This window comes from Prunus avium, chromosome 1, assembly GCF_965620075.1.
Source record: "Prunus avium chromosome 1, drPruAviu1.hap1.1, whole genome shotgun sequence".
Classification (NCBI taxonomy): Eukaryota; Viridiplantae; Streptophyta; class Magnoliopsida; order Rosales; family Rosaceae; genus Prunus; species Prunus avium.
The window spans coordinates 49,229,794-49,254,706 of NC_142284.1; the positions used below are offsets into that span (position 1 = coordinate 49,229,794).

Below are 24,913 nucleotides of genomic sequence, written 5' to 3' on the forward strand. Positions count from 1 at the left end.
AAACTGCGGTGGGGGGGGCAATGCCAGTGGGTCCCAGTGGGAGAAGTCAAAATTACCGCCATGCATGCATAGATGAATGTACTTACTGCACTTTATAAATTTGTTACTAAAAAGGCTGTTCGTCTTTTACTTTTTTCCACCAACAGCAAACTGAGGCCAAATCTTTTGTACACATTTTCAATCATCCGAGCCCTTCCTACTTTCCCACAACTTTTTGGAGATGCTTAATAATATTACAATAATTCTTCCTCCAAATGCTTCTTCTTCACTCACTGTTCTGAGATATTACCTCTCCAAACTTAAGAAATAGCTGGGCGTCTGAGGTGCTCATGGATGGGCAATTTAGCATGTGGGGGGTTTTGAGATTTGCATACTCATCCATGTAGCAAGGCACTTTGGCAGATGGGAGGAGCTGTGTGGATAGTGGGTTCATGGGGGTTGATTGTTTTGGTGGCGCGGGGGATGGCACGAGACTCCCCAGCACACGAGTTACTTCATGCATAGTTGGGCGGTCTGTTGGCTGCCGCTTTGTGCATAGAAGGGCAAGCTGGAAAACCTTCTTCACTGCTCCAAGGTCCATGCACGTGGCCGTGACCTCAGGGTCTACAGTTTCCATGACTGCATTGTTCGCAGTCTTAGATAAGATCTGAGTCACAAACATGAAGCATTGTTTGAGAAACTGGGTGATTGAATATTGTTTGGATGCATTGTAATCATTAAGAAGAAAAATAAACACATGAAAATATGGAACATGACTCACTAAATGATGGAGATTGGATTCATTGTCTACAGCTTTCCTTCCTGTTAGCAACTCCAGCAGAACAACTCCATAACTATACACATCAGACTTCTCAGTAAGGCGGGAAGTTCGAGCATACTCAGGGTCGATGTAGCCAATCGTGCCCATTATGTAAGTAGATGTATAGGACTTCGACGTGCACAAACTTTTGGCAATGCCAAAATCAGTTAAATGAGCCTCAAAATCCTTGTCCAATAGAATGTTAGACGACTTCACATCCCTGTGTATGATGCGGGGACTACAATCATGATGCAGATAGGCAAGCCCTTGGGCTGCTCCGAGTGCTATCTGAAGACGAGTTGCCCAGTCGAGCTTTTTCTTTTTGGAGGGGCCTAGGGAAAAAGGCGAAAATCAATAATAAGAAAAGAACTAGATATTAGTCTTCTTTGTACCACCAACAGAATCATGCATGAAAAATCGTCTAGAAACATGTGAACCTCACCATGAAGGAGATCCCAGAGACTGCCATTGTCCATGTAGTCGTAAAAAAGAAGGTTTCCAGAAGATGACAAGGAGTATCCTTGGAGGCTCACCAGATTCCGATGCTTGATGCTTCCAACTGTTGCAAGTTCTGTCTCAAATTCCTTCAAGCACTGAGGATAATGGGAGTAGAGTTTTTTGATGGCCACTGGCTTGCAATTTTTAAGAACACATTTATATACTGTACTTGATGCACCATAACCAATAATATACTTCTCACTCAAGTTTTCAGTCATCCTCATAATGTCCTCATAGACATGAAGTGCCATATTCATGTGAAGAATCACTAGCTTTGGCGTTGAGTAATTAACTGCTATTTCACAAGCAAATGCAATTGATTAGCCACAAGTTTCTTCTACTACACTAGACCTAACAAGCAGATAAATAAACAATTACTCAACCACAAGTTAACCTGTGTAGTTTTTATTATTTTAATCCAACCAACCATGTGGTTTTGCTTTACTACATCAAGATTACCAAAGTCAGTAAAATGTAAAGAATCTGACAACAGAGAAACAAACATTTGCTAATACGCAAGGAAACCTCGTTTCATTGTCGTTATTATCATTAGCCAGGTTTATGGTTTTCGTTCTATCTTAAAAGGTGTTAAATCAATTGGGTGCATTATATTTTCCGGTCAAGTCAACCTATCTACTAGAACGTCTTAAACAGAACTTCAATGCTTCAATAAAATAAATCATATGAAACCTAAACAATTGTGTGCAGTAATAGAATAATTATCTAACAGGGAAAAGGTACCTGGCTTGTCTAGTGAACTTTCTGGAAAAGGAGTTGGATTATATGGCCGGCATGCAGCAATAAGGATCATGAGAAGAATCACAAGGGCACCAAGAGCAATTCCCAGGATAGCCGCTTTGGATATTGTGGCTGCAAAAGAAAGGGATATGATAAAAAGTGAAAATTCATCATACTAAAACATATGATGTGTATCCACAGATTCTGTAGTCAATCATGTCAAATTGTGGTAAAAAAAACACATATCAGTTCTCTTTAAATGCTCAGCATATTACTTGATAGTATTAGTCAAGTTTACCTCGTTCTGTTGGACGGGACCTGTGACATGGAGAATTGAGCCAATAGCCGCAAAGATTAGGATTTCCAACAAAACTGCAAACAAGAGGGTACATCAGACAAAAAAGATGGAAAAAAGTTCTTCTAGAAGCAACTATGGCTTGCGGACATCAATGGAGTAAGCTGAACTCTCAATGAGCAGAAGTCTATGAAATTTAGGAAATATAATCAGATTGCCTAACCTGTCAGGTGAAAACCTTGAGAAGTTATTGCTTGTGGGAATATCACCTGCCAGGTTGTTGTAAGATACATTTCTGCAAGGATTCAGTCATATTAGTGCTTCAAAATAAAATCACGGACAATCTTGCATCAGGTTGAGCGGCATAAAAATGAAACTAGAATGTTTTCAAGTTTACTCACAGTACAGCAAGACTGAGGCAATTTATCAGCGCCACCACATCCCCAGTTAAATTGTTGTGGTCTAATCTCCTGTAATAGTTTGCATTAATTTAAGGAAGTAATGACGAATTCAATAAGCAAACCAGTAACATCAGGTTCAATTATAAAGGTTTTAACTAAGTTATTAGCCATTTACTGTAAACAAGATTGCTACTAAGATGCAACAAACGGCTAGGGGTTAAAGCTTAGCTCAGCACAAACATAGCACGCTACTCTTCTTACAATGAAAACATGTTCTGCAGCTGACTGAGCTCTTGAGGAATTAAGCCTGTGAGGTGATTACTTGAAAGATCTCTGCAAAGCAAAGGCATTGAGTTTATACAAGAACAAGCATAAAGGACAGAACAGGGTATCCATTTATATCATTAAAACAAAGTTTTAAAGAATCAACCAATACTTACATTTCCATAACGCTCCTTAGGTTACCAAACTCTCCTGGAACAAACCCTGTCAAATGGTTTCTACTCAAATTTCTACCACAAAATATCACGTGTCAGAAAATAAAAAGAAAAGAAAAACCATAGCAATTAAAAAAAAAAAAAATCAAGCAGTTGAACTCACAGCTTTAAAAGATGTTCCAAATCCCCAAGTGAGGAAGGTATGGTTCCACTTATTTTGTTATTAGAAAGATCCCTGTGCAAAAATATTCATATACATTATTAAAAGAAAACAAACATAAGAAGAAAATACTAGAACATGCAATACTTACAAAGTATCCAAAAAGAATAGAACATGTAAAACTTACAAAGTATCCAAATTACCAATCCGAGATAGCTCGATTGGAATTGAGCCGCGAAGACTGTTGGAGGAGAGATTCCTGAAAATGATAAATAACATACTTGTCACAGCAGTGAGACAGAACCCTTAACTCGTACTTTCTACCCAATGAGCATGAATGATAATATAAAACAAAAACTATAATATGTTTTAAACTTAAATCAATGTTCAAATTGGTGGAACTTACAGATAAGTCATACTCTCCAACCTCTGAAGAGCAGGTGGTAGGGTTCCAGTCAACTTGTTCCCATGCACATTGCTGTTATGAAACTAATTAGACATGAATAACTTAAACTAGGTTTGATAAATCAAAGTAAGAATTTGAGGTTGTATTCTTACAGGCTGTTAAGATTTGTACACGAGCTAAGATTATCAGGGATAGGCCCTTCAAGATTGTTGTTCGCAACATTTCTGCAAGAATGATGATCAGTAACTCAAAATTTAAGACATGCAGAAACAGTTCTGATTTAAAAACCTCATGGAAAGAGAACCTACAGGTCAAACAAATCAGTAAGCTTCCCAAGTTCAGGTGGAATATGTCCAGTGAGCAGGTTATCATTCAATTCCCTGCAAAGGAAAATCAACAGTTAGAGAGGAAATGATGTCTGAACAATGAACATTCCTTACCTCATACTTAAAAACTCTACGAGCAAAGATGATCTATCTATTATGTATAAGGTAACACAAAAAAGAGCGGAGAGTAAACAAATTAAATATTTTCATAGAACATCATATCCAATGCTCAACAATTACTCAATGGCAAGGATAACATCAAAAGAGCAACCCATGCAGTTAAATGAGAAAAATTAGTAAAAACAAGACCTCCCAACTTAGACACATGCAGTCCACGTCAATAGTTATGAAAGAAAATTATCCAAAAGGAAAGAGAAAAGGTTTTCGTACAAATAATGAAGCTTTGTCATCTGTCCAAGCTCTGGGGGTATTGATCCGTTAAGCTTGTTGCCATGCAAATATCTATACAGTCAAGATTTGGAGTCAGAACATTGCATACAAGCAACATATATATGTTTTCTATAAATTTGTTAAATAATCAAGTATAATCAAAGAACTTAATCCCCACTACAGATACAAATGTGTAGATAGAAATTGTTGATAATCTGTTGCATTCGACGGAGGATCAGAATTTTATGAAGCCATACACCAACATATTTCACAACTATTTTCAAGAAATTTTATCCCTGGTACATTTCATAATTACACATGTACTTACAATTTCTCTGTATAAGTCAAATTCCCAAGGATAGGAGGGATTGGTCCACTTAACATGTTGCTGCTCAAATCCCTGGATTGGAGACAGTGAATAGATAAGACACAAAAGAGAGAGACAAGAACTCAAAACAGTAATTATTTAAAAATCCAAGAGCTTCATACAGATACAGTTAAGCACTTACAATACGGCGAGTGCCTGCATCAGGCCAATCACAGATGGGATAGGCCCAGATAGTTTATTACCTTGCAACGACCTTGCAAGAACAAATGGAGGAGGAATTGATAAATCAATAGTCGATGATTTTGTGATGACATATAAAAATGCAAAGAAATGGCAAGCACATACAAGGTGGCTACTTGCAGGAACCCAATATTAAACGGAATATCTCCAGTTAGCTGGTTGTAGGACAGGTCCCTGCCAATCCAAAGGGTTGAAACATAATTGAATGATCCAACTTAGGCATTACAAGATATTTGTCCTCATAAGTCAGATGAAATACGTACAAGACCTGGAAGGCGGTGCAGTTGCCTATACTTTGAGGAATGCTGCCAGTCAAACTGTTGTTTCTCACATCACTGGCCAATAATAGAAAGTACGTTAGGCCCGGTTAAAGTGTATTGTGTGCTGCAAAATATAATATTCCCGGAAGCTTGAGGAATGAAATGGTTAGATGTTAACTTACAAATACCATAACCCAGTTAACTGGCACATATCTGGAGAGAGTGTTCCAACTAAATTGTTCCCTCGCAAACCACTACATTAAGACAAAAGTGATTAAATGGGCATTGCATGTGAAATAACATCACCAGATGAAGTTAGCAAAGCCGACAGAAAAATGAAGAAGAAAGATTTAGTATCAACTTAACAATCTACTCACAGATACTGTAGAACTTCATTCCAGTAAATAAGTCTTGGTATTTCCCCACTGAGATTGTTCTGCGCTAGGTCTCTAGAAGAAGCATGCCAGAAAAATAGGAAATTCAGTCACGGTTATAAAATACAATAACGATGAGATTATTAAATTGAAAGAAATTGAATGGAGATGGGAAAAAGAACTCACAAAATCTTCAGGTTCGGAATCTGGGACAAAGTTGAAGGAAGTGGTCCAATCAACTGATTATTTTTTAAGATTCTGAAAGTAAAATAAAAAAAGTAAGATTCATATAAAATATCTGCAAGAAATTTTTTATGTAATAAAGTAAGCTTCTTCCGGTACTTACAGATTTTCCAGTTGCTTCAACTTGGATATCGAAAATGGTATGTCTCCATATATCTCATTGAAGGACAAGTCCCTAATAACACCGTTAATTGAAATATTCAATCGATTTGGAGTTAAAAATGACATCTTTATGTCCAGCAGAAATTAGAAAACTTTAAAGCAACTTTAATAAAGTTACAGAAATTACAGGTTTCTCAAAGACGAACAGTCACCAATCTCATCTGGGATCTGGCCTGATAGACGATTTCCCCTCAAATCACTGATCAAAGAAGACACAATGAAAATCAATCTCTGAAAGTCACCCAAAAATGAAAAAGCATATGAAATAGTTGTAAGGAAGTGACGAAGAGTACATGGACTGAAGGCCCTTGAGATTTCCAATTGCAGGTGAGATTTCTCCATCAAGATTTAGACCTGAAAGATTACTGCACACAAGCAATATAAAACAGCAAACCAAAATGAAACAAAAAGAACACTTGATTAAGATAATATTTAGAATAATTAAATAAGTCAACCCAAAAGAGAAGGAAAAGGGCTTCTTACAGTGCAATGACATTGAAGGTGACATTGTCGCATGTGACGCCTCTCCAAACACAATAATCTAAAGAGGGTGCGTCTGTCCAGTCATATAGAACATTGTCCACATCCCTAAATGACTTCTTTATTTCCAGCAGTGTTGTTCCTTCATATTAAAAATGCAATCAAAATCTCAGGCTCGGAATAAGATACACTTGCAAAATGATAAAACCAATAAAATAAACTAAAACCCAGCTAGTCACTGTTTATTATTTCCAAGCTAAAAGGTTTTTTAGGCTCAGTGCAACGCCCCTACACTAAACCCAGATAAAATTTCAGAACTTTCTTGAGAAAACAGATGGTTATCCCCTGTTTGGCTGCAGAGAAAGAGGGCAGCAGTATAAAGATAACAGAGGCTTGCTAATATCAGCCACTTGAGCTAGCTTCGTTGAAAGTACAAAACTTTCGTGCATTTTCTGGGTAGCCAAACAATGCAAAAACCTAAACAGAGTCTCTAACTCACCATCCTCTGAATCCACATAACCGAAGCTCACACAGACAAGCAGAACCAGAAGAACAAAGTCGACCCGAAATGCCATAACTGCCCTCCCATTAAACCTCATTTCACAAATTACCCGCCAAGTCTCTTCTTCAGGTACACCCTCAAATCCTAAGAAGCCCTCGTCCTCCTCCCCCTCTTGGACCCGCCTACATTGAACCACTTTCACAGATATAGAGCTTGAAAGAGGCTGAGGATATTTTGGGTTATGAAAACTCTGGAAGTCTTTGCTTTGGTCTTTTTCCCTCTCTATTTTCTTCGAAGTCTTCACTGGGTGACGACTGACCTGATGAAATATTCAGAAGGAGCTTCAACTTATAACTAAAGCCTGCTATTGTTCAATCACATCGCTCTGGCGCGTAGTCCTCTATATACAACTGTACCAACTAGAGAGAGAGATAGAAATGCAGAGCTATCTAGAGAGAGAAAGGAAGAGGGAGAATTATTTCATGGATAAAGTTAAGAAACCACATGCCAGTCCTCTCTGTTCTGCTATAAAACCTGCAACATTACTGCTCTTTCAACTTTCCATCTCTGTATATATTTTTTCGGTTTTCGGTTTTCTCTTTCGCTCTCTCTGAGTGTCCACTGTGAATAAGTGGTCACTTTCTTTTTTCTTTTTTTTTTGGGTGAAATAAGTGGTCACTTTCTGTGGGTCAGGTATATGTTTATTCTTATTATTTTTTAAATTCCATTATTGCAAAATGGCCCTTCACTTTTTCGGATTTCTTGGTTTGTAATTCTTTTCGGTTAGAATTACCAGTTACATCCTATATATATTTCATCATAATCATTTTGTTCTTTTGATAATGGTGATATTCTAAATTACTCTACTGTAAAGGGAAGGAGATCAAATTCGGGTGTTGGGAAACGGGCACATTGTCTTGACTCTTGACCCACCGAACTAACCCATATCTGCTAGTTAATCACTTTCATTCTAAACCCACATCAGTTATTTTATATGTTTACAAGTGTGTCTTTGTTGCATTTTAAGTTATTTTTACTTATTTACTTATATTTAGTGTTTGATGATAAATGCATGTTAGTATAAGTAGTTAAAAATAACTATTCATGTACACCATATCACACGCTTGAATCTCCCTCCATTCAAACAATAAAATAAAAATTATCCCTCCATTAATATTACTAGTATAGAAAAATTGAAAACAACTTAAAATTTACATGAATTAATACTATGCATATAATTAAGGAAGTACCTAGTCCCATATACCATATAAGGAAAGACAAACATGTTCCCATAGATAAACCTATTTTGTTTTTGGTGGAAGGGAATTCAATTTTATGTCCTTCATCTCTGCGATAAGGTTAAAAGCTTTGTTTCTTAAAAATAGATCAGGAACAAATAAACAATAATTGCAACATTTGAAGTTTTTTTTTCACTTTTGTGTTTGTGAATGCGACATTCATGTTGCTATCCAAACCAAGTACAAAATTATCATTTTAGTTTGGAAATGCGTTGTTTAACTTTTTTAATTGGAAGAATTAAGTACGAACTAGTTATTATTTAGTCGTAGTTTTTTTTTCCCAATGTTGGATATATTATGAGCTTGAATTTCATGTTTTCTAGTATTTATGCACAAAAATAAACATCAAATATATCTAATAATTTGTAAATAATTATATACTTAGTCCTATTATTGAGTACGCAAATCATTCTTTTCTTTCTTTTTTCAGGTGGGTTGTTTGTGCGTGTGTTTAGATAAGATGCCTCATCGGTTAGCTCGTTTTGCTCTAATCCTTGAAGTTATGTGTTCATGGTATGGTATTTACCCACATATATCATACTTGACCTCCTTCTTTAGGATTCTTGTACTTTGAACTAATTTTACTTATAAATAAAAGTTGTCTTTTCATGTCAAAACAAAAACAAATTGGAAAACACAAATATTAAATAAGAAAGTTTTTGTACCCATAAGGTACAAGTAAAATTAACATGATATAATTAAATAATACTCTCCACCGCAGATTAAGATGAGAGAATCCATGTATTTGTATTGAGAGCAAAAATCATTAAATAAATTTAAATAAGGTTCCTTCAACCTCCATACGCATGCCTTCATTCAGGAAGTGGTCCAGTGGACCACGGTCCCCACAATTATTTCTCATATAGTCAAAAATTAAATTATGTTCATTTAGATTTTATTTTAATACAACAGAAAACGACAATCAGTAAATAAATTAAATAAAACGACAATTGGAAAGCTAAAAATAGAATAAGACAATAACTTACTCAAGTACGGTAAATTTGAGAATAACCAGGGTAAAAACTGATGAAACAAAGTGAGGGCCCACAGGGCCCTTCGTAGTCTGATTTTACTCGTATCAAGCTGATCAAAGTGAAGAGAGAAAAGCGAGAAAAGTTACTCGCCTTCGTATTTTTTCACCTCGGGAAGGCAATTTGTACCCGTCCTCATCTCACTCTCTCAGCCGTCTGACACAGCGCCATGATTTCGCGGGTCCCACCCGCCCCGAAAGCCTGGCGACTGACGACACCCATTGACGGCCCCCTCTCCCTCCGTTAACGTCCATGTCAGCGGTCGTTTTCACTACTTTGTCCGCTCCGTTTATTTTATTATTTGTTTGTTTGTTAAATTTAAAATTTTTAAAACAAAAAGTGATTTTGGTGGTTAACTAACTTTGGGCTTTTCGTTAATCCGGGTATGTGTCCTGGATTGGAGTATGTTCCTATTAAAGCAACATACCCATTATTCCTAAGAGCACTTCCTCCCATCTGATTAAGGATAAGGTAAAAGTAAGGTGAATAGTGACACTCAATTTTGTTTTCATCTCTATGGACAAGGGCAATTACTACTCACTTTAATTTATTTTCTTTTTTTTTATACTTAAATTTTAAAAAGTAATTTTTTTATTTAAGCTTTATAGAAAAAAAATTCAGATTTTTTTTCGATTTTTTTTTTCAACTTGTTATTACATAAAAAATGGCAGTCGTTGGATTACAGTAGAAAATTTGATTGGATGCCCCAAGTGCTGCCACGTGTCTTGTAGCAGTGGTAAACAAATTTGAAAAGCACGTTTACGCCAACCTGTCATCAACAAACCCAAGCAACAGCATTGGTTGGATTTGCCTTTGAGCTTGCCTAGGTTGGTGGCCCCCACGTCTTGCTCGGACTGCTTTGTGCACACTGGAGTCTTCTTGCGGGCCTAGAGCCCCCTCCTACCGGGGCCAAACTGTTGCGTTAGACTTTCTCTAAACCTTGAAATACTAGCCTCCCTTCTTTCTCTCAAACCTTTTTTGTTGTGTTCTATGGAGGGGGAGAGGTCACTCCTCCTAGACCGGCATTCATGTCATTTTTGTAGTGTTCGTGTCAACACACTTTTCTTAATGTGTTGACACGATAAGAAAACGGATTGAAAATGTCAAACACAAACACGACCCGTTACAATTCACGAATCACACGACACAACCCATTTCACATGATAATAATAAAAAATATATTACAAAAAAATAATAATAATAATAATAATAAAATCAACCCTAACCACTCCTACGCAGCCCGTCCCTCTCTTTCTCTTCCTCCCCTAATGCCCATCTAAGAAACCCATAACCAACCACCACCACTCAAGACCCCAACCCACCATGGCTTTACATCATCGATCCCCTCTCAAAACCACAACAACCGGCTATTAGTTGGCTGGAGGTATTTGAGAACAGGCAAAAGGAGTTGGAGGACCTGTGCAACCAAATTATTATCAAGGTGTTGGCGAAGACATTCCAATGAGCGGCACCGGTGATACTCAGATGCCTGGTGGTGGATTTGGCAAGGCTAGTTCTGGATCAGAAGTTGGGCGTTAGAAACTAACAATACAATGTTTGAGTTATTTTATGAAAAATTACAATGATGTATTGTGAACCACATTTTTCTTTCCTTACTGTAATGTTTTACTTTGCTTTGCTCCATAATGTTGTTTTCAGGGCCTCACAAGATTAGTTGCAATGTGAGATTTGGTTTCTTTTTACGGGAAAGTGAGAGAAAGTTCGAGCAAAGAAGAGTCCAAAGAGAGAGGCAAAAAATGAGAAAAATATATATATAAATTTACAAAAATGTCCCTGAGCTTAACGGGTTAACGGGTATTCGTGAATTGACACGACACGACCCATTAGCTTAACGTGTGGCTAACGGGTCAACACGACATGATAACTCATACCCGAATACTAAATTTTTTTTGTGAATTTGTGTCGTATATGATATTGCCAGGGCTAACTCCTCCTCCTCTCTCCTCTCTCCCTCTCTCTCTTTTCCTTACTTCCCCATTTATTTTCCCATTCCTCATCTATTGGATTTGGAATTTTAATTGTGGAGAGGTTGCTTGTGTCTAGGTTTGTTTGGATTTGTGGTTTTTTTGGTTGGTGTTTTAGTTGTAAGGTGACTTGATGCCATCTCAGTGGTGTTCTATGTCTCCAAGGCGGCGGCGGCTGTAGTGGCTATATTGGTTTTTGGTTGTTTGTTTGCAGTTTTATTATTTTGTAATAATTGCATCAACTCCTTGTGAGTTGAGGGTTTGATTGTTTTCTAGTCTCTACTTGTATTTTGTACTTGTGAGAGTTAAAAGTTGTAGTTGTATTGGTAGATTTGGGCATTGTGATTCAGGTTTGGTTTGTTCAAGCATGCGGCTTTTATGACGAAATTTTTATAGCCTTTTGTGGCATGTATATGGATTAACCTCATATCGTTACTATGATTCCATATTTGTATTACCCCTTTGTAAGCATTTGTATTTGCCCTTAGAGCACTTCCACCCATGCAAAAGGCAACCTAGTCTTGAATTAATGCCCATAACAGCAAAGGTTAGACTGGGCAAGAATGGGCCCCGTTTACCTCGGCCAGCCCAAAAAAAATGAATTGTTTGGGTTGCTGCATGGGTTTGTTGATGTCAGTGTGACATCAGCGACCAATTTAAATACCCAAAAAATATAAATATATGTATATATATATATATATATATATATATATATATTAAAATACCTAACCATGTTCTTCACTTTTCACACTAAAATTCCATATAAATTCCTCTCCTCATATCTCATGTGAATAGTGTTTGCCTTTACTTACCATGGCAATGGGTGGGAAAGCAAAATTAAAAAGGGTATGGCAGACACTATTCATGTGAATAGTTTTTGCCCTTACTTACCCTTACCCTTGCCCTTTGTCATGGCATAATGGGTGGAAGTGCTCTTAGGCCTTCTCCAACCCATTTGGTCCTAAACCCAAATTTCCCTCTTTAAACCCAAATTTCCCTCTTTAAAAGTAACTATTTAGGTTTTTGCCCAGACTCAAACTTTTTTTCCCCCAACCTTTCATTCTCAAATTTTAAATCTACAACTTTATTAAATTGTTTAATAATGGTTTAAGTCTAATTTTTTTTTTCCATAAATAACTTTTCTTTATTTAATCTTTTTAAATTCATAATTTAATTATTGGAACAATTTGACTTAAAAAATTGAAATTCCATAAATATAATTTTATTTGAGAAATAGGTGGGTATTTATAGAGTTTGGAGTGAGTTTTGGGGTTGGATATGATTTAGATTAATTTAAAATATTATTTTAACTGTTGGATTTAAATTCCAGGTGTTTGATCTTTTTTTTCTTGTTAAAATAGCTTGCATTTAATATGGATCGTTGATTTGGGTTATTATTGGAATATAAATAAATAAATAAATAAATGTTGCCACACCAATGCACAACAGCTTTTGCAGCACCAGCAACGCGACACCTGGTGCCCTATTGTTTCCTCCTTGCACATGGGCTACATCACGGCTATGCAAGCTCCACAAAAAAAAATCCAATCTAGGCAATAGCTTGACTGGTATTTGGTCTCAAGTTTGGGTTTTCCCAAATTTTATCCTCTTACTTTTATTGGGTTGGGAAAGGAATTAGATTAAAATATAGATGGTCTTATGATTGATGACTCATGGTCCTTGTGTTTAATTTATGAATACAATTCTTGCTTTTCTTTATAAAAAAGAAAATAAATAATATCCATTATTAACGAAAGGAAAAATATTAATATCGTACAACCTTACCATGTAGAGGCTGCCACGTGGGTTGAGAATCTGCCATGCAATATGATCATAATAAGCATATGTACAGTGAGCTCATCTGTCTGGTTTTACCTTAAGTTATAGATCATATGCAGACTACAACAGGGCTATTTATTTTGTTTTCAATTTGCTCAATTTAGTCATTGGATTTAAACATATTAATAATTTGTATCCTTTCCAATTAGATTAACATTAAATTAAGTAAAAGTGAGCAATTATTATTAACTTGGTATAACATTAATGACCAAACTGGTCGAATTCAAAACACATGGCCCAAAATGAAGATTCAAGCAAACCTAGGACCCAAATGGTCTTTAACCCTTGAATATATACGTGGGTACGAAATTGTAGGTATATTGAAATACCTATTACCCATGTACATGAAAATGTACCTATATACTCAAGACAATGAGTAAACAACAATGTCGAATCAGGCCGGCCCTCATGGATATGCCCTCACAAGTCTCTCCACATTTTGGGATAGAAACTATAATAAAAACTTCATATAATGAATTTATAAGCTTAAAAATTAATTTATATGTAATGAACTTGTAATTCAACTCGTTAAAACCGTTATTTTTTCATCCGAAGTCCTCTAGCTGATTTCTCTTCGTTTAGTAATATCAGTAGCAGCTTACTATTTGTATTTTTGTGTTATAAGCGAAAAATTTCCATTAATACATATATATCTTGAAAAACCCTTGAAATTTTGGTTAGCATTTTTAATTTTTTAATTTTATAAAAGAGCGATAATATTTTTATTGATAAGATAAACAAAAATAAGTACAAAGCAACTAAGGTGTCGAATATGGATACAAATGCAACAACAAGTTGATTTGTTACGCAACGGCAGAAAGGACAAACTCATATTGAACGCCAAAAGCCAAAAGAAAATAAAACATCCTAAACAAAAAACAAACCACATCAAACTCCTAAAGAGTTCATGAGAATTATTAGACCAAAACAAACTCAGAAACAAGACTACCGCTCCACATCATTTCGTGCAATCACAAAAGATGACAATTACAACATTTCACGGCGACCCCAAAACAAAAAACAAAGGAATCCAAAGGGATAAGGAAGGGAATGAGAGGGAAGAGGATGAGAGGATAAGAAATGGGATAAAGTAGGAAGGGTGGCCGCCAAGGCCGCGTCTAAGAATTTTTTCTTAGAGTTTTCTAAAAAAGTAGCTATTAGGTTCTCAAAAAAGCTAATAATATTGGTTAGCATTTCTAGAAAAACATTGAATCATCAATTCTTTTTGTTTGTAAGAAGAAGAATTGATTCTTAAATTTTATGGAAGGGGAATGACATTTTAATGATGGGGAGTGAAGAAGATGCAAAAAATAATAGGGCACGGGCAAGACATATGAGGATGGGGTATGTTGGCCCCAATCTCACATGCAAGGCGTGTTTTAATTTGAAGGCCCTCTCTCTCTCTCTCTCTCTCTCTCTCTCTCTCTCTCTCTCTCTCAACAGCAGTTCCTCTCAATCACGTGCCCATTAAATGTGTATATTAAAAGCCTCATGGGCCCACCTGACTTTAAAAAAAAGCTTCATTGGCCCACCTGACCATATAAAAAAGCTTAATGGGCCCGAAATTATTCTCAAATATATTAGCCAACCCAAAATTAATAATAAAATAGGGCCTTGCTTCCCACGTACCGGATCCTAAAAGAAGAATATCTCACTCTTAAAACATCATTTCAGAATCATATATATCCCAATTGCACAGTGATTGTCTACTTAGAGGAAACCATTTATTTTGACATTTTGGGACGGGGTATTGGACATATTCTATCGTTGGAAAGAGAAATATTATTAAATTAATAGTTAGTTAGTAACAAAGACGATTGAAAATTTGAGAAATTTAATTAATACCCTAACGTTCTTTGTCCACACCATGATTTTTTTTTAAAATCCCGAATTTATTCTTTTTATTATAAATTTCCTTTTCAAATTCGAAAAGCTTGAGGCCCAAGGGCAGGCCATTAACAATGTAGTATCTTTCTATGTGATAAATGTATTATTCAGTGGCCCATGATTCTCCCTGTGTCTTGTGTAATGAATGCAGTGGTCCATGATTTTATCTCTCTTTAATATAAGACAAATGTTTTATTTATTGATATTTTGATTCAAAATATAAATTTGTGTTTGTCGCTCAATGATACGGTGATATCATATCATGTGAATTAGTTGTGATATCATGTCATGTGAATTATGTGAATTAGTAACGTTACGTGAAATATGAAATATAAAGTATGTTTTGGAATGTAAAAGTAGTTAAAGAAGTTTTGGAGATGGAATCTCATGATGTATTGTTTTGTGAGGGTGGGTACGTGGATCGTCAGCCATGAAATTTGCATCACTTTTGGTGCCCATGGTTGTTGGTAGTGTAGACCACATGGACTGGAATGTGCTTCTCTTTCTCCCCTGTCTGGCTCTTTGTTGTAGTACTGGTACTACAAGTAAATAATTAAATGAGTGTTGGCAACTTGGCTGGTGGGACAAGTAAACTGTGAACAAAGGACATCACATTCAATTATATATCCTCCTCTCTCGCTCTCCATAACATAAACCTCAATGCAAAAAAACTAACTATGATAATGCACCACATTAATAAAACGAAAAAAGGTTATGACCATGATAATGCACATATATGATAAATTCAGAAAGCTTCAATTGCGAGATAAAGACAGTTGAGTGCTCGACCATGCTTGCCGGTCGACCGACCCTCTCGGTCCGGTTGCGGGACACCAAGAATATCAGTGTGTTTGGGGATATGATATAATAAGAGACAGTAAAAACACATTATTTGTTTGCAGGATGGGGATAGTTGCACCATCTCCTGAAAGAGAGGATGAATTCTCTTGTCACATAAGTTCCGTTTTACTCTAATGATCCAAAATTTCCAAACCTAAACTGCAGATCAAAACATATTTCCAATTAATTAAAAGGAGTTTTAATTATTGATTTAAAACTAAAACTTACTTTCACTTTCTCCTTATTAAATCTGCGCGCACACATCGTACGTGACAGTAGAAAAATTAAAAAACTTGAAAATGATTATTCCGAAAAACCATTTTTCATACTTAGTCAATATTGCACCTCTGCTAAAAAATCTCTGGATCCGCCAGTGGTTGCTGCAGAGAACGAGGGGAGAGAAGGGTTGTGGTGGCTGAGAGGCGGATTTTTCTATTTTTGTTTAGTTCTTAATTTTTTTATATGAGTATTTAAATAATTTTTAAAGAATTTTAACTGAAATTTAACAGAATGGATTAGATTAACTAACTATCACAAGGACCAAATTGGCTAAATTAAAAACATAGGGATTAAATTACCAATGTAGTAAAACACACAGACCATTTTAGCATTTAAGCTTTGTTTTTTTAAATCAAGGGGGCATGAGATTCGAAATTATTGATGCTATATTATACCAATTACATAAATTCTGGGACAATACAGATGGAATAAGGAAGCAATAACTTCACTGTTCAATTAATCCCACTGTTAACAGAAAAAAATTTAAATTTAACCTAATTATTCAACTCCAATGCTTGAACAGACGGAAACCTGCAGCAGTAGCGGAGCTAGCTACTCTTTCTACTCCCGTCAGACCTATGGAGCTGTAGAAGCAATGAATTGGTAACTACAAATATTGAGCTCAAAGCCATCATCCCTCCTGTCAAAACCCAATATTGTGTTATTGGAAGAGATTCATTCATAGACAAGGAACAAGCATCCAGCAGGAACTAAAGGAATGAGGAAGATAATTTTACTCACCGGAAAGCGATGGTGTCATGGCAAAATCATATTGAGGAAGCAGTACTCCGGCAGCTATGGGGATCGCAATTACGTTATATGCAACCGCCCAAGATAAATTCTGGTAGACTTTTGCCATTGTTGCCTGTGCCAGTTCCAGTGCATCTACAACCTGCAAGGAACAGGTTCCAGTCATCGAGTACGAAAACATGGAGTGGAGAAGCTAGTAAGACTTGTTTATGAGACTGTAGAAATTACTTGTGATAATTTGTTTCCAAGAAGTATGATGGAAGCAGCATTTGAAGCAGCATTTTCTTGCCCCTCAACCTGAAGAGCAATCCCAACGTCCGCAAGAGCCAAAGATGGTGCGTCATTTATGCCATCACCAACCTTCAAAAGAACTAGACACGTCAGTTTTAGCATCAACTCTCTAATTCTGCAGAGATGATGAGGTATAATGAATCTTTGGCATGTAGCTTTTAGTGTTACATACAGATTTACCATTGTGTTACAAAAGATTTGGCACAGCAAAAGCAAAAAAATTGGAGAAAATAAGTGATTAAATTCACACAGGTACCATTGCAACACGATGCCCTTCATCTTTAAGACTAGAAATAGCTCCAGATTTCCCTTGTGGAGTCAATGATGATTTGATAAATTCAGTTTCTATTCCAACAGCTTTCGCTATAGTTGCAACTGCCTCTTCCCTGTCTCCAGAAAAGAGGACAGTTCTGATACCTTTCTGCTGGAGTCTAGCAGTCAGAGCAACAAAATGTCAGCACACCAAGCAGATAATAACTCGATAAAATTAGAGTAAAAGGGTTACATACAAAAAATAACAAACAAAAGATGCAGCAATAGGATCAAATAATAAAGGAAAACTAAGACAGGTCATATATAAAGCGTGCCGTCACAAAATCCGCCATATGCTCTATGTTATTTGTAGACAAAAGATTGAACAGAGCATTGCTGTGGTTGTTTTGGTAAGGATAGTTCAAATTATAGATAAAACATTTGCATGCACAAATGACAATAGTCAAAGACAGGAAACGGGAAATTTTGAGTATGCACAAATAAAGGGTAGATAATAAGTAAATGGTTCCTTGCTAAGTAAGCACCCTAAACCTAATGCTTATAAGGTAATGGAGGTATTACCTAGTTACAGTAAACTCAGCATCATGCCGCAGGCTATCAGATATTGCAATAGCACCGATGATGCCTTCTCCTTCACGTCCAACATAAACAATTGTTTTTGAATAGCTTGAAGGTGTAATGCCTTCTGATGTTTGACGCACAGCCTGTTCTAGATTCAAAATGTCAGACATATCGGTTTGTCTCTGGAACCGTTCGTGAACCCATTCTAAACTACCGACTGCAACCAAACGGCCATCTACTTCTGCTAAAGTTCCAAAACCTGGTTCTGTTAATTGTCTTTCCGTGACTGGGATACTAATATTTAACGATTTTGCTTTATTTATGATGGCCTTGGCAATTGGATGCGATGCTGTATTCTCTACTGCAGCAGAAATTTGAAGAATTTCCGACTCTTCATACATAAAAGAAGCAATACCAGAAACAGAAGGTTTTCCTTCTGTGAGGGTTCCTGTCTGAAGGTTGAGGTTCAGAGTGAGATTTGCAGTTTCACATATAAGCTAGAGTGAAATGCAGCACTTAGTCAACATATCTTTAAACTTCAGAGCCAGTTTCTGGGTGTGAGCATGAAATTGTGCAATGTAAATTACCTTGTCTAAAGCAATATAATCTATGTTGGCCAAACGTTCCAGCACATCTGCTCCTCTCACAAGGAGCCCTTGCCTTGCTCCTGCTCATTTTTCAGTGCAACAGAAGTAAAATTAGAACCGAGACTACATAGTGTGTGTAACTAGTAATATTTGTAAGCATGGTGGTAACGAGTAAATTTGAAACATGGCAGGATTCTGCATCAAATACCTAGCTAGCATGACTCTCTCACATATATGACTTAGAACCTCTATTACAATATGCAACATCAAATAAAATTTTTGATGGTGTACCAAGAGAAGTGCCAACTAGGATTGCTGTGGGTGTGGCAAGACCCAGTGCACAAGGGCAAGAAACTACCTGCAAAAGAAACATGCATACTTGTTTGAAAAACGTTTCGGAGAGGTTTTTCATATGAGATATATTCTTTATCAAGCAGGAAAATGTCTAGTAATCTGCAAAAAAGTAATTGTAATATCGTGGTTTTATAATCAGTAATTGTTGTATTGTACAAGGGTGTAATTACACAATTTAAGCTATTACCTAAGTTAGGAAAAAAATCCATTTTTCTGAATAATAGTGATTAATAATCATAAATCAAATATAAATCAAGTCAATCAATTCACTGAAATAGTGATTTGCGTTAAAACACCATACTAACCAAGACATCCACAGCAAGTTTCAAGCTCAACAACAATGGATCTCCGTCTGGTCCCGCAATATCGTTGAACAAAACATCAGGAAAAATTTGTGTTCCAATGTAGTACCTGAACATGACTTCAAAGCATAACCATGCATAGTTGGGAAGAGCCACTTGGCACTCATGCATGACAATGTTTTTACCAAGTGAAAAGAAAACACACTGCGCTGTAAAGTCGATTAGTTTTATACTCATGCATGCATCCAAAACTTCAGTAACATGATGGTTCTTTAAGCTTCTATGTAATATAAATGATCTTAACAAATTTTATGAAAATAAGACTCAGGCCTAACAATCGTGATATGTGAGAAAGTAAAAAAAAGACCACATACCAAAAAGCAAATGTTGTAGCTGATAGTGTCATTATACTGTAAACAAATGGTCCAGCTATTGAATCAGCAAGCCTTTGTATGGGTGCTTCATTGCCTTGAGCATCCTCAACCTGACAAGTATGATATGCATGCATTGAAGAAAGAGTAAGCGTGCTGAAATTGACTAATAATACACAGGCAATATCAAACTAAAACTTTCCTTGCATTATCAGCCTTCCCTCCAATGTGGAAAAGTGTCTGTCCTCTACCTCATATGTAATAAATTGTCTGTGTCATAAGCAAAAGTAGTTACTAACCATGCGAACAATCTTGGATATCATTGAATTGGAGCCAGTTGAAGATGCTTCAACCCGCAATGGACCATCCTGAAATAAGTGAACAGTTGCCCTTCTGTTTTAAGTACGCAGAGATAAATTTCAAATACAATTAACTACCAAAACTTTACAGGTGACTTATATGCATATAAGCTATGTGAATACACTCTAAACTCTTGACCTAATCCAGCAAGGTTAACTAAATGCCCAGCTATGTTCCCATTTTAATCTGTGAACTTCCTGTCCTCGATTTCTCCAGGTGATACATGACTTAGAAAGCTCTTCAACGAGTCAAACTAAAGCAAGTACAGAAGTATGAACTGAAAAATAAAAATAAAAAATAAAACGAAAACTATGGGTGTTAGTGACAACCTATTAAAATTACACATCACTCTCCAGTGTACGTAAACATACCCAGTTTATTGTTCCCGCTGAGACAGTAAGGTCCTTTTCCTTAAATACAGGAAGTGATTCTCCTGTAAGCATGGATTCGTCCACAACACTTCTTCCAGCCACAACTCTTCCCTGTTGAAGCAGTTTATTTTCAGCAAACACTCAATCCCAAAGTTTCCAAACACAAAAGAAGAAAAGATTAGGGAAGAATACACACAGTCCCACATCGAAAACTTATTAAAAAAGAAAGTCTCATATAATGAATGACTCCACTCCTAATAACATCGAGGCCTTTTGTATAAAACCCTATTATCCTATGATTCACACTCATTTCAATATACATTTCTTGAGTTTCGCTTGAAGTTTCAATAGGCCATGCCAATCAAACTAGAGTAATAATTGAAATTTGGATTTTTAATGACGGTGTCTGTAGACAATCTAAAATGCTTACATCCACAGGTATGGTTTCTCCTGGCAAAACCAACACAGAGTCTCCAACTCGAATATCATCAGTTGGGACCTCAACGCATATTGCATCAGCGCAAAGTACACTGTCGGTGGAGGAATCATTTTCTGAGGAAGCAATTACAAGTCTTGATTGCGTGTTTATCAGTGACTGCCAAGCACATTCAAATCAGTCATGTGTTGGTTATACTATACACCACAAAATATTAAAAAATAAGAGAAGGAAAGCAACACCATATACTGTATTGTGTTTATAGTTTTTCTATTTAAATAACAAATATAGATCACATTCTAACTTACCAAGAGTTCATTCATATCACTAGATGCCCTGATCCTTGCCCTTTCTTCAAGAGAACGTCCTAGGAGCACAAAACCAAGAAGCATGACCTGCATGCTAAAAGAAAGGAGCTTTATGAGAAATTTCTCATCGACCAACAATATTAATGTTTCATCCACAAGCTTTAAAACGAACATATCTCAATCAAGTCGATAGGCAACTGTAAGCAAGCCAAGCCAAGTACAAAATTGGATACTAAAGGCTCAAGATTTTTTTTTTGGTCAAGTCAAGGCTCAAGCTTGGTATGGGATATCAACAAACTGCTAGTAGGATCGTACAAAAAGCAGAAAAAAATCATAAACTATAAACAATGCAAAGGTTGAAAGCAAAACAAGTCACCGGTTCATCAAAGAATGACGCATCCCATTGAAGGCCAGGGTTAAGAAGCGAGACCTACAAGAGCAAAGAATTCAAATTACACAATTTAAAACAAAAACAAATTGGAATGCTAATGCTAACTTTTTGAAAAAGAGGGACTGACCGCACTAATTGTGAAAGCAGCTAGGGATCCAAATCCCACAAGAGAATTCATATTGGGGGATCCTTTCTTTAAGGCTCTCAGACCATCAAAAAGCAAGTCTGGGACAAATTGAAACTGAAGTTGTAAACTACCCATTATGCTAGAGCACTACTGCTTGGCAGATTGTAATCAAAGAATTTTGAAAGTACAAGTAAATTGCAGAAGACCAACCAACCTCGTCCGGGTCCTAACAAAGCTCCAGAAGCCAAACCAGCCTTCAAATACGAATTATGAAGCACCTCCCAAAACGATCCTAAATCAATACAACACAAATTTAATATGTCTACAAAATTGAAATTTCTAAACAAAGAAATCATTTTTTGTTATCACTAGTGTTACCATGAGCTACATGAATTCCAAGAGAATGCAAAATGTGGGAAGCGTGTGATCCACAGCACAAGGCCACCAAAGTCCACGCGAAAATCACTCTGTTCCTGCTCTTCACTAACATCTCCTCTTTCTTCTTCACCATTTCTTTCCACTTCCTCACACTCTCCGTCACTCCCATCCCGGAAGCTCTCCTCTTTGACGCAAAGCCGCACTCCGTCAACCTCCCGGCCAAGTTCTCCGCCACGGTCTCAACTCCGTCGGCGGCGACCTCCGGCCTCAGCTTAATCGCCGCCGTCTCGGTCAACATGTTGACCGCAACCGAGTCGACTCGTTCGTCGGCGGAGAGCACCGATTTGACTCGAGAGACGCAGCCGCCGCACATCATCCCGGAGACGTCGAGCAGCACCGAGGTATCGGCGGCGCGCGGTTCTTGCTGAACTTGCTGAAGCGCCGCGGTGTTAGCCGAGGCTTGGAGGGAGCTGGAGAGAGTGAAATTAGAGGTTGAGCGGGGCTGGAGGAGGGGATTGGAACGACGACGTTGCGGGAGGTGAGGCTTGAAGTTGAAGGCGAAGCGGTCAACATTGGAGCTGGAACTGTAGCTGAAGAGGAGCTTTGGATCAGGTGAGAGAGAGAGCCTTAGCATACCATTCACCATCGGTATATAGCCTGTAGAGAGAGAAAGCTCACTTCAGCGACCGAGAGATAGAGAGAGAAAGAGGAAGAGAGAGATCTGATAGAGAAGAGAGGAGGACGTGGTGGACGATGACCGGGAAAGGTAGAGGTGGTCGTGGAATTGGTTAAACTATTGGCGCTATAATTAAATATAATTTGACGCGTCAGATTATTATCATCTCCGTTTCATCTTTTGTCTGTGAGCAGCTCGTTTTAATGAACCTCGTTTTAAATGAGCTCAACTAGAAAATATTAAAAACTGCTAAAGATATTAATTGCCCAAGCATGTTGTAGATTGACTATTATGCCCCTCATATGGAATATTAAAAGTGATGAACAAATACGGTATTTGGGCCTAAATTGGGCCTATGTGTTCATGTTGGGCTTAAACGGGTCAACCCGGTGCCATTTGCTTTCGTCATTTTCTATTATTTATCAATTTTCTTACTAGATTTGCTTATTTAAAAGAAAAAACGAAAAATATATATATTTAATTATTGTTGCCTTGTTTGGGGGGCTCGTTCTTCTCGTGTTGTGCGTTCTGAATTTTTTTTAACAAGACAATGAGAACAAATATACAGCTTGAATCCCAGCTCACATGGAGAGTAACCATACCCATGCTTGTTTTGGTGAAACTACCACGTAGTAAAGTACCCATATTCACCAAAAAAAAAAGTACCCACCAAAGAAAAACGAGTGGAGAGGAAACGTCGTCGTAACAACTACACCACATGAGATACAACAAAATTATCCAAATATTTTATATCTTTCCTGATCCACGCTTTTATCTGGTTGAACTTCAGCTTCAGCTTCTGCTTCCTCACAAACGCTCGAAAATGGCTCACAGTGAGTCGGCGTCGGCCACCGAGACCCCGAAGCCCTTAGCCTCCAATTTTGCTCCAAACTGCGCAATGCTACTTTCTTCAACCAATTTTGCACCGTTTCTCAGAGCATCGCCATTAAAGAAGCCCAATTTGGTTCTTCCCGACATTCCAGCTTCAATTGCATCCGCCACTGATAAGTGTCTCCAATTGCTTCACTCATTGGCTTCTCAAAACCCGTTTCTCAGCAAACTGCTCTCTTTGCGTTCTGAATTTCAAAGTCTCTGCCACCAGGCATGTCTCTCTGCATTGATTTCATGGTTAATTTCAAATTTATCAATGCAAGTGTAACTAAAGCTTCAACCTTTTTTTGTATTTTTTTCTTCTGGGTGCGTTCAGATTAGGTGCAGGAAGCACAGGCAGGTGGAGACTTTATCAGCTCACAATTTTGCAGCGGTTTTACCAGGAGATTCAGTGGCAGGGCTTGTGGTGGCAAATGGTATCTCCAACTTCTTGAACTTGTACAACACTCTCTTGGTTGTCAGGCTTGTCTTGACCTGGTTCCCCAACTCCCCTCCTGCCATTGTTGGCCCCCTCAGGTACCCTTGTTAATTAACCTCTTTTATTCACTTTAGTATTGGATACATTTACAATAATGTTTTGGTAACTTAATAAAGTACTCACGTTATATTGTTAGACTGTGAATAAAAATCGCACATTTTAGTGTATCCCATTCATAAAGTTTTAATGTAAAAGAACATCAAATTGATTATGATGTGGATGTGGTGCATTGTGCAGCACAATATGTGACCCTTACTTGAACATATTTCGTGGGCTAATCCCACCACTTGGAGGCACATTGGACCTCTCTCCCATTCTGGCATTTTTGGTTCTGAATGCCTTTACAAGCACAGCTGCTGCTCTACCTGCAGAGCTTCCAGCCTCATCACAACAAGTCACTGCTTCTCCTGCGGGAATTACTAACCTCTCTACATCTCAGAAGAAATGGATGACAAGGCTTCAGGGAAACAACACGAAGAGCTCTGGTGGTGTCAGTTAGGCTTTACCCTCCATTGTTTTTTTTGTAATATTCGAGTAATCGACACTAATCTTACGGCTATTTCTTTCTTTCTTTCTTTCTGTGTACTTGGCTGAAACTGCACAAATTAATTTTGCCTAGCATAAAAGGTGGTGGTGCATTGATGCTAAAGCATATGGCAAATTTATACATATATTTTTTACACAGGAGTGGTTGGTTACTAGTCTGATGCAGTTTTGATATATCAGCTGCTATGAAGCCCATATTTTTTTTTCAGTTACATTGGGAGGAAAGAAACCCCTTGGGGTTTCGAACCTGAGTATCAAGCAGGG

At 37.3% G+C, this 24,913-nt stretch overlaps 3 protein-coding genes across 6 annotated transcripts; 1 reads left to right on the forward strand and 2 right to left on the reverse strand.

Moving 5' to 3' along the window:
• Positions 1–99: 99 nt before the first annotated feature.
• LOC110749432 (Leucine-rich receptor-like protein kinase family protein) lies at positions 100–7,543 on the reverse strand. Of its 2 annotated transcripts, none has more exons than XM_021949543.2 (27): positions 7,037–7,543; positions 6,541–6,679; positions 6,351–6,422; positions 6,185–6,256; positions 5,999–6,070; positions 5,839–5,910; positions 5,656–5,727; positions 5,461–5,532; positions 5,282–5,353; positions 5,124–5,192; positions 4,960–5,031; positions 4,779–4,850; positions 4,451–4,522; positions 4,043–4,114; positions 3,887–3,958; positions 3,735–3,806; positions 3,516–3,587; positions 3,332–3,403; positions 3,172–3,243; positions 2,993–3,064; positions 2,732–2,800; positions 2,554–2,625; positions 2,334–2,407; positions 2,039–2,167; positions 1,242–1,592; positions 761–1,131; positions 100–646 (listed from the first exon to the last, which is right to left on the reverse strand). In XM_021949543.2, exons 1-27 carry the CDS (start codon positions 7,134–7,136, stop codon positions 266–268), a joined length of 2,979 nt encoding a protein of 992 aa, XP_021805235.2. In that variant the 5' UTR covers positions 7,137–7,543; the 3' UTR covers positions 100–265. The 2 variants fall into 2 exon arrangements, with proteins under 2 accessions (XP_021805235.2, XP_021805236.2); XM_021949544.2 differs by having other exon boundaries at positions 1,242–1,589; positions 7,037–7,542.
• A 9,023-nt stretch (positions 7,544–16,566) lies between these two features.
• Positions 16,567–22,960, reverse strand: LOC110749457 (copper-transporting ATPase PAA2, chloroplastic). Of its 3 annotated transcripts, none has more exons than XM_088246796.1 (18): positions 22,817–22,960; positions 22,059–22,715; positions 21,895–21,972; positions 21,681–21,778; positions 21,539–21,592; positions 21,163–21,249; positions 20,849–21,013; positions 20,419–20,529; positions 19,987–20,055; positions 19,691–19,800; positions 19,320–19,425; positions 18,952–19,018; positions 18,661–18,740; positions 18,074–18,525; positions 17,496–17,670; positions 17,177–17,308; positions 16,940–17,090; positions 16,567–16,838 (listed from the first exon to the last, which is right to left on the reverse strand). In XM_088246796.1, the coding sequence occupies exons 2-18, from the start codon at positions 22,702–22,704 to the stop codon at positions 16,747–16,749; spliced, it is 2,673 nt and encodes an 890-aa protein (XP_088102922.1). In that variant the 5' UTR covers positions 22,705–22,715; positions 22,817–22,960; the 3' UTR covers positions 16,567–16,746. The 3 variants fall into 3 exon arrangements, with proteins under 3 accessions (XP_088102922.1, XP_088102921.1, XP_021805264.1); XM_088246795.1 differs by having other exon boundaries at positions 22,802–22,955; XM_021949572.2 differs by having other exon boundaries at positions 22,059–22,957.
• Positions 22,961–23,478: 518 nt separating this feature from the next.
• On the forward strand, positions 23,479–24,787 carry YLMG2 (YGGT family protein). Its single transcript, XM_021949540.2, has 3 exons — positions 23,479–23,836; positions 23,942–24,141; positions 24,341–24,787. Exons 1-3 carry the CDS (start codon positions 23,558–23,560, stop codon positions 24,600–24,602), a joined length of 741 nt encoding a protein of 246 aa, XP_021805232.1. The 5' UTR covers positions 23,479–23,557; the 3' UTR covers positions 24,603–24,787.
• The last annotated feature ends 126 nt before the right edge of the window (positions 24,788–24,913 follow it).

What these genes read in the sequence shown, in the direction of transcription:
- LOC110749432 (XM_021949543.2), bottom strand. Translation starts at nt 7,136, where the DNA reads ATGAGGTTTAATGGGAGGGCAGTTATGGCATTTCGGGTCGACTTTGTT. An exon ending in ATGACAAAGCTTCATTATTT is followed by an intron (nt 4,115 to 4,450) that starts GTACGAAAACCT and finishes TTTCCTTTGCAG; the next exon opens with GGAATTGAATGATAACCTGC. An exon ending in TCTCTGGGATCTCCTTCATG is followed by an intron (nt 1,132 to 1,241) that starts GTGAGGTTCACA and finishes CTTTTTCCCTAG; the next exon opens with GCCCCTCCAAAAAGAAAAAG.
- YLMG2 (XM_021949540.2), top strand. Translation starts at nt 23,558, where the DNA reads ATGGCTCACAGTGAGTCGGCGTCGGCCACCGAGACCCCGAAGCCCTTA. An exon ending in TTCAAAGTCTCTGCCACCAG is followed by an intron (nt 23,837 to 23,941) that starts GCATGTCTCTCT and finishes GGGTGCGTTCAG; the next exon opens with ATTAGGTGCAGGAAGCACAG. An exon ending in GCCATTGTTGGCCCCCTCAG is followed by an intron (nt 24,142 to 24,340) that starts GTACCCTTGTTA and finishes TGCATTGTGCAG; the next exon opens with CACAATATGTGACCCTTACT.
- LOC110749457 (XM_088246796.1), bottom strand. Translation starts at nt 22,704, where the DNA reads ATGGTGAATGGTATGCTAAGGCTCTCTCTCTCACCTGATCCAAAGCTC. An exon ending in GAGAAACCATACCTGTGGAT is followed by an intron (nt 20,530 to 20,848) that starts GTAAGCATTTTA and finishes CTGCTTCAACAG; the next exon opens with GGAAGAGTTGTGGCTGGAAG. An exon ending in TTGGAAACAAATTATCACAA is followed by an intron (nt 17,091 to 17,176) that starts GTAATTTCTACA and finishes TGTTCCTTGCAG; the next exon opens with GTTGTAGATGCACTGGAACT.